Below are 8,402 nucleotides of genomic sequence, written 5' to 3'. Positions count from 1 at the left end.
AGCAACCCTTCGGGTTGAGGAAGAGGTGCTGAACTGCTCCTGCGAAGAGCAGAACAGGGGCGTGTTGGGGTAGAAATGGGTTTGGAGAAGAAAAGCCGTGATTATCACTTTCCACAGGTGGGGATCTGTTGGGGGGGCTGTTCTTCTTTTCTGAATCAGTGACTAGAAATAAACGTCAGTAGCATTGTGCACAGTCACTTAAAAGTTCTCCCCAAATTCCTTTCCTATTGTCTAAGCATAGCAGGGGCTGATATTTACAAGTGTGGTGAGGCCAGGTGCCTGTCCCTTAAATACTCCCTAAAGTATTACCTTGAAATAATCTTGAGGCTAGTTCAAGGAAACTGCCTAGGTTTGTTAATCCTTAGTGTAAAGTAGACAACTTATATGGAAAGTAGGTGTAGTCAATTTGAAGGGAAAAAAATGGGACAATTTAATCTTTATGGTGTGTTTCTGTACCTGATAACTTTCCATAACCCTGTCTGTATCCTGATTAGAGGATCCTGCTGTTGAAACAGCAGAGGAAGCTAAGGAACCAGCAGAGGCAGACATCAATGAACTCTGTAAAGACATGTTCAACAAAATGGCCACTTACTTAACAGGTGAACTGACAGGTAAGGCACTGCAATACTGACCTGCAAGTAAGTTTTTGTTCCTTTTCATTTTCTTTTGAAGAAATCTGTTGTGTAGTTTGTCTAAACTATATCTATTTAGATCATATCTGGCAACACTGGCAGTTCAAGTCTGGCGTGTTGCTAGACTACTAACAACACTGAGATTAGTCATATTAATGAAGTCCCAGAATAGCACATTTTTCAAAAGAATTCAGTATGATATCAGCAACTTCGAAAAAATTCTTTTTAGTCTTGCAGAAGCTTGTACGTGGAAAAACAAACAAACAAAAGGAGTCTAGGTTAAGAAGGACTAGAAGAGAAGCACAACTGAGAGTGGAACATGTGCAGCTGTTTTGTTTCTGAGTGAGAGCAAGGATCATACACGTGTTTTCCAACTTTCATGCTTTAGAATAAACTGCTGTGCAACATTAACTGGAGCAAAGTAAACTGCTCAACAAGTTAGTGGATTCCATAGGCTCTAATTTTGAAAGCACTCCACAGCACAACTGATTTGCATGGGCTTGAAGGGTATATGGTACAGATTACCAGTCTGGATTTGTGCTATCAGTTTTGTAAACTTAAGTGTGTAACTGACAGAATAAGAGTAGAAATGTGAGGAATTAGTCAATTTTTCTCTCTCAAAAAAAATTGCAAGTGCATAAGTATTCATCAGTCCAGTTGATTTCACAATTCACAAAATGTAATCTCTCTTTTTGTAGAACATTATACTAATACCTGTATTACCATCTAAACTATTCTTTGTTACATTTGGCTATTGGTTTGAAATCTCTTGTCCTCTTGAAAAGTCTGCACCCAATTCAAACTGCATCAACTTTTATTTAAAATAAACTCTTTCCTTTTTAAGCCACCAGTGAAGACTACAAACTCTTGGAAAACATGAATAAGCTGACTAGCTTGAAGTACCTGGAAATGAAAGATATTGCTATAAACATCAGTAGAAATTTGAAGGATTTAAATCAAAAATGTAAGTAAACCAAATAAGGTAAGGTATAATGAATGGTACACTTGTTTGGGAAATGAAGCATCTAAGAGTCAGATAGTTCTCACTCCATTAGGTGCTGAAGGAAGGAAAACTCACTGAAATACACATGCTGCTATACAATGCCAATCTTGTATATTTCTTTACAGCTATAGATTATGTAGACAGGCATAAGAGAAAACACAGCTGAATTTATGTCCTGTTTTACCCCAAATTTTGGATCTGATAGGAAATAACACTTCTTTTGATTCACATTGTATTGTTACTTGTGTTGAGTCTAGCCAGTACTCTTAAACATTTCATACTTTTCTGGAACACGGCTATCAGTCTCACCACTTGATTTTGGGGCAGGGGCAGGAAGGAGCTTTTAAATTGTTCTATCTGAAGAATGTAATGAGAAATTCTTGTGTTTCAAGTGTGAACTTTTTCTTGGAAGTGAATTACTGAGAACTGACAGATACGATTTTTCTGCTTTTTTAAGATGCTGCTCTTCAGCCATATTTGGAACAAATAAACCTAATTGAGGAACAGGTTGCAGCTCTGGAGCAGGCAGCTTATAAATTGGATGCATATTCCAAAAAACTTGGTAACTATTGTCCTCTACTGTTACTACCTAGCCATATAGTCCCTTGCAAGGGGATTTAAAAAGACAAAGTAAACTCCTCTGTTTGACAAGTCTGAGCTGCAGAGTTGCCTATGCTGCTTTTGAGCAACAAACGTATATGAAGTGGCAAGCGCTGGCAAAAGATTAATATATCAAGTTATATGGAGGTGGACTAGTACAGGTATTATTGAACAACAGCTTACTAGTGAGGCTTGATTTCCTTTTACAACATGCACTGACCCAAATTTTAAAGACAGATGTTTAATCCTGCAAATGGAGGGATTCATAAAGTTCCACCAGGCACCCAAGTCCCCTTGGCTTAAATTAGTATTAGTTGTCTGACTTAAGCACCTGGTTCTTAAACATTTTATTGTACAGTTATATTTGCCTAAATGCTTTAGTAAAAAATGACCCTGAGTGACACTGTAAATTAACTTGAATTTTAAGATGTATAGCAGCTTACAGGATTCAAAGCTTTTACCTATCCAGTCCTAAAATATTGTTATTTTTCCTTCTGCAGAAGCCAAGTACAAAAAACTGGAGAAACGATGAAATTACAACAGTCTTTAAGTTGGAGTTGGGCTATGAGTCAGACTTATTTCTGTTTAAGTTGCACAACAGCAATTCTGTATGTTGGCACGGATTTGGTTACAGCTAACATCAAGACTGGTAACTTTTTCTATCTATTGAATACAGTAGCCTGTATTCAGGCTTAAAGCTGAATAATATTTTCCTCTTCTCAAGAGGTTCTGTTACCTCAGTTGTCCTGCAGTGAAAAGTAGAAGCCTGTCCCTAACCCATATGTTGATATTGGCTATCTGTGTGTTAGTCCTATGTCCTACATGAAATCCTCTATCTAGGAAAAGCCCTCCATAACCTATGAAGACATTTTCCCTTAGTAGCGGCAGGACCTAAACTTCATTTTTTCCTTCATTGAGCTCCGCGTTGAGAAGATACCCAAGTCTTTGGAGTTATGAGCATGGTATTGAAAACACTTCATTTTGGTATCCACCTTTATCTGTTTGAAATAGAGAGACTAATTACTAGAAATTTACAATAAAACAACTTGCTGCATTTGTCTCTCTGGAATCTCAAATTCCTGTTGGAAAGATTATGTAAGTTGTCTTTTTATTTTTTCAAAGGGTCTATTAATAAAGACAAACTCCTTCCAGCTACTGGAGATCATAAAAGAGAACATGTTTTAAATGCTGCATCAAGTATTCCTGCAATTACATTCTTTGACTGTCTGGACCTCAGGTGAAATTGCAAGAAGTATTGCTTTATCACATGCTCAGTTAACTTAGCAGATCCTTTCTCTACTTTACCAATGAATTTTGATCCTAGTAGTTTTTGAAGAGGCATGCCCAGCACAGAAAGCTGCTTCTCTACCAGATCAACAGTGTTCCAAATTGCTAATTTAGCAGAGCCCTTCTTACTGAACAGGTACTTCTACTCCCAGGTTTTGGTTTTTTCCCCTGTACCTATTGACCCTGACTAGTTCAAGCTGGCTTTTGAGTGAGTTGCAGTCGAGGATAGTACAAGTACTGATGTAGGAAAGTGGTTCAAACTTCCTACAGGCTGTTTAGAACGTCTAGTCAGGTGCCAATGTGGTAAAGATCATAATGCTGTCAGTGTACAGCCACTGTAAATAGTCAAGGCGGACACTTTTCCCTAGTGCTATTTAAAAGCAGTGAAGCAGGTGACCTTTGAGAGCCTTCACCATCACTTTAAAAATCCTGGGTTTAAAATAGAAAATACTATTCTATATGGCCTTGATGTAGGATTTGAGAAAGGGTTGAGTTCACTTTGAAGAAAGGCCTTTTTGGAATGAGCATCTTTAAAGAACAGGGTTTAAGTCTCCCAGAGGTATCCAGCCATTTGCATCTGTATTGCTTTTATCCATAGTTAGCTCACTGATGACTTTTCTACCAGTGAAAGCAAATCAGACGTTTTAGTATTGTTATCAAAGCAACATCCTCCAACCCAACAGGTAGAGGTACCAACAGATGAGTTATCATTTCTGTGTTGGAGGAAATTATACCATGTAGAACAGCAGCCTGTTTTAAAATCTGAGATTGTCATCTTCTCGGGATTCACGGTGTGTTTGCAGTTCTGCTGGACAAGATCTAGCCAGCTAGATCTAAAATCTTCGTGCCTAGAGACTGGCATTTGAATGACAGCATGAACAGTGGCCTGCTTGGTGATCTCTGATGCTGGGAAGTGGTACCACAAGGTGGTAGACAATCTGAAAGTCCTGTTTCTCCAGTGTTTCATGCATCTGTAGATTATACAAGAGCTAGACATGATTCAGGCAGACTCACCAGTGTTTTTAATAGTACCATCGTTTCTCTTTGTCATTGTGGAGGAGAATCACAGATGTTTGGCTGCTGATGTAAAAGCTTGAGGGTGCTGCTTGGAGCTCCTCTGTTCCCTGGAAGAATGAGGGTTTTCATTACAGCATATAGCACTTGCATGTGGCTGGAAGCTTAGTCTCTGATCCCTTGTAAGTTCCCTCCCTGGCCCCTACCCATGTCTAAGAATAGAAAAGTTACTGATTCATATTACATTGGAAATGGTTCTGGATAGGTGGACATCATCTAGAGCTGACCAGCCACTGCAATGCTTACCAGGGCAGGTTGTTCTAGGATTGAAACAAGACAACTGATCTTCCAGCCTAGTGATCTCTTTGGTTCCCAGCTCTTTCTGGGAAGATAGTGCTAGAGGCACAGAGCGGATGCTGGCACACGAAGGGACTGTTCTCCACTGCAGGGAGGCAGCTGGCCCTGCACTCTGGCTAGGTACAGAGGCCAAGATGAAGGGGTGACAGAGTTGTATCCCAAGGAATTACAATGGTGAGCTGGCCATCTGCTGTCTAATGATCATCTCCATGTGATAAGAGTAATATCAAGCTGTAAGTGCCAGTGACTTGTCCTATTGCACGGCAGCAAGCCAAATAAGTTCTGTTCATGGCAGATAACCTGCAAATCAAGTATTGAAGATAGAATGGAACGTGGCCTAGACATGCCCCATGCTCTAATAGCAGCACGCTGCCAATGTTGCAAGTCCACTCCCTGATCAGATGTGGACCATATGCTCAGACCCTCAATGGGAGACAGACTCCACAGATCTAAGCCGGGTATGGAACTGGATGTATGGCAGCCCTGCTCTGTCTTAAGATGAGTCCCAGCCACCTTCCCTTTTCCTTAACACATACTGTCCACGTTCCAGGTGGGATGCCAAAACTCATAGTTCCATAGTAAGAAGGATTCACTGTCACTGGGATCGTAACAGCAGCCTTGCTGTGTAAATTCCTGAAGGGACCAAGAAGAACAGCATGGTTCTTCTCTCAGTTTTATATCCTCTAGCACCTCCAACTGCCTTGGACCCAGTAGGGCACCTTTTCATCTTGAGACCGTGGGGAGGCACATAATAGTGAAGCTGTTTCAGGGTTGCTAGTCTTTCTTAATAGAAAAGAGGAGACAGTTATGTGCCTCGCCTTTCTTAAGCGTGGTTTAATGTAGCAGGCATCCTGCAGCAGCCAGACTTTCCTTCCATAATATGTGCCTGGAGCATGCTATGTTGCCAAAGGCAGCTATGGACATGACAGCAGCCCAGCAGGAAGTTTTCCTAACACGGGAGTTGGATATAAGGATTGTTAGAGTGTTTGGGCAGAAAGGGTTGCACTCAAGAATAGGCGACCGCTAGCTAAGCAAGAACACATTCTTGGGTGCATGAAGGCTAGAGTTTGTCCTCTGCCCAGCAGAGAACTGGAAATTTGTGATTAAGCAGATTGTGACTGTACAAAACACCAGTCTGGAGTACACACATATGAGCTGTAAGCCCTAATCACTTCTCAGGTCTCCAAAGACATGTCTGAAAGCAAAGGATGCTGTCAGTGTTATGACTAAAATTGAAATGGTGCCCTCTAAGACAGCATCCATGCAGCTGTTGTTAACAGGTGTTGTACCTCACCCCTCGAGGCCAAGGACATCAAGGGGACTGAGTTACAGTGAACAGGTAAATACGGTCACATGAAATTAAAAGAGTTGTATCTTGTTCCTTCTGAACTTACCTCACCTGGAGAATGCTCAGTCTGCGTGGAGCTTCCTGGCCTGCCCCATCCCACCTCTTCATAGTCAGAGGCCCGGTGTTTGGTTTGTATGTTTATAGCAAGGCAAAGAGCAGGCTCAAGAATAGGTTTAATATACTCCAGTGACACTCCTATTTGGATCTGGTTTTGTAGAACTGCTGGCTTAGCCATGTCTTGTTTCAATCACAGGTGCATTTGATAGTTGCTTTGATGAAGAGACGCATTCACCACCTGCAACCAGCATGCTGTTGGAAGGTCTAGGAATCTGTGTGATCGGGGCATAGAAAATTTCAAAGAAAAATAATATGGCCTTTCTCTGCCCGTGGTCTTTCCTTGACAGGATTGTAGGAGGGCCACAAGAGGGCGATGTGTCAGCAGAAAACACTTCCACAAGATAAAACGGTAAAGGCAAAGTAAGGACCAAAGTTGTTCCTGTTGAAAAAGTTGCTTTTCTACGTATAGAAAATACAATGCTATTTTAAAACTTCAGGAACTCTGAAGATGGAAATCCATCTAGCCATGCATTGCCAGCAAGCACTTAGTGTTTTCAGGTAAGAGAGCTAAGAAATAGCAAATTCCTTCACAAACTCTTGAGTGTCCCACCTCCAGGAAGAAGAAATGGGGAGAGGAACTTCCCACAAGAGGAAAAGTCCCACAAGTGACTTTTACTGGGAGGAAATTTTAGAGACTGACTACCTGGCTGGCTGGAGGATTGTGTGGTGGTGGCATCCCAATTAGGACACGAGCTGACAGTTGTGTCTGCCTGAGGGCCCTCTGTGTGACTGGTAGAATCCAAATCACAAGGCAAGGATGGCAGGTCCTTGGAGAGTAGCACCACAGAAGAGACATAGCTAGGGGTGTGTGTGAACAGCATTGTACTGGGGAAATGTATAGTCCAAAAGCAGAGGCACAACTTGATTGCTGCTCAAACATTTCACCTGGAGAGTCTGTGAGAAGTTCCAGAGGAGGTACAGGGGGAGACTAAATCTCTATCTCTTCTTTTCTGCAGCATTTCCTGGTATAATGGGATAATGGGGGGAAGAACAGCTAATGAAGGGAAGAACAAGGAAGAGAACAGAGGAAAGGGAGGGCTGACAGATGAGAGTCAAGGGGCTAAGTATCTCATCAAAGGGGTCTATGCAACTGCTTCGGAACTGAAATGGTTCTTGGGGACTTGGACTGCAACTGCAAACCAGGGGGTGAAAATCAGCCTAGCAAATACAGCTCTTTAAGCAGAAACAGAAGAGTTCAGTTCCAGAGGAGGATTTTTTCCCTGGCACCTCGAGACAGTTCTGCCCAGCTGCTCTAACAGGTTATTCTGAAGTCATCCAACTATCAGAGCAGTACTTTGTGGAGATGTCTACAGTCTTCAGAATGGGCTCTTAAATCGTTAGTGTAAACTGCAACATGTCCAACAGCTGAAAAACAGCTCTTCTAGAAATATACTTTTTAACCTGGAACTCTGTGTTCAATAGGAATGTTAAAAGATATCCAATGGGATGATAATCACAAGAGTATATAATGGCCTGAAGATAAATACATTGTTGTATTTGCAGCATCCCATCAGAGGACAAACATATAAGCAACGGTAACAGGCAAAAGACAAGCATGCTATGAAAATGTGACAGGGTTTGTTAATGCAAGGTTTGTTAATGATTAATGTTTGTCCCTGCTTTCTGGTATTACAGTAGAACAAGGTTGACCTTAAAAAAAGGCTTAAAAATTAAAGCAGTTCATCCAAGTTTGTTGGCAGCAAGTTAATTTTTCTAACCAGTGTGTTTAACCCAGAGGAAACGAGAACAGCTATTGGTTACCTTTGCACTGTTGTTTTTACTGTAGGCTTCATAAAGTGAGCCTTCCAGGATGCAGCTTCAGCCCTTCCTGATCCCACATCCCTGTTCCATGTTGCAGTGGAACCCCTGGGAGCCACAAGCATTTTCTTGCTGGTTTGTATTGTCTGCCTCCTTGTCTGTTCAGTGTGGAGGAAGATGTGTGAAACAGGGAAGCTGCCTCCTGGGCCATTTCCTTTGCCCCTCATAGGAAACACGCTGCAGCTGAAGAATAATTTGCCTGAAGCAAGTGGATGTAACTTAAAAG

At 41.6% G+C, this 8,402-nt stretch overlaps 1 protein-coding gene across 2 annotated transcripts; it reads left to right on the top strand.

Annotated features, from left to right (window-relative positions):
• Positions 1–500: 500 nt before the first annotated feature.
• On the top strand, positions 501–3,418 carry BLOC1S2 (biogenesis of lysosomal organelles complex-1, subunit 2). 2 transcript variants are annotated; one of them, XM_009572775.1, is made up of 4 exons: positions 501–611; positions 1,477–1,596; positions 2,093–2,197; positions 2,736–3,418. In XM_009572775.1, the coding sequence occupies exons 1-4, from the start codon at positions 569–571 to the stop codon at positions 2,765–2,767; spliced, it is 300 nt and encodes a 99-aa protein (XP_009571070.1). In that variant the 5' UTR covers positions 501–568; the 3' UTR covers positions 2,768–3,418. The 2 variants fall into 2 exon arrangements, with proteins under 2 accessions (XP_009571070.1, XP_009571071.1); XM_009572776.1 differs by having other exon boundaries at positions 509–611; positions 2,739–2,767.
• Positions 3,419–8,402: the final 4,984 nt, after the last annotated feature.

Source organism: Fulmarus glacialis, unplaced genomic scaffold (genome assembly GCF_000690835.1).
Source record: "Fulmarus glacialis isolate BGI_N327 unplaced genomic scaffold, ASM69083v1 scaffold46862, whole genome shotgun sequence".
Taxonomy (NCBI): domain Eukaryota; kingdom Metazoa; phylum Chordata; class Aves; order Procellariiformes; family Procellariidae; genus Fulmarus; species Fulmarus glacialis.
Note: the sequence above shows the minus strand (reverse complement) of the source record. Positions and strands in the feature narration are given on the sequence as shown.

Coding starts and splice junctions, on each gene's coding strand:
- BLOC1S2 (XM_009572775.1), top strand. CDS start 569: ATGTTCAACAAAATGGCCACTTACTTAACAGGTGAACTGACAG. Junction 612..1,476: donor CTTAACAGGTGAACTGACAG/GTAAGGCACTGC, acceptor TTCCTTTTTAAG/CCACCAGTGAAGACTACAAA. Junction 2,198..2,735: donor TGCATATTCCAAAAAACTTG/GTAACTATTGTC, acceptor TTCCTTCTGCAG/AAGCCAAGTACAAAAAACTG.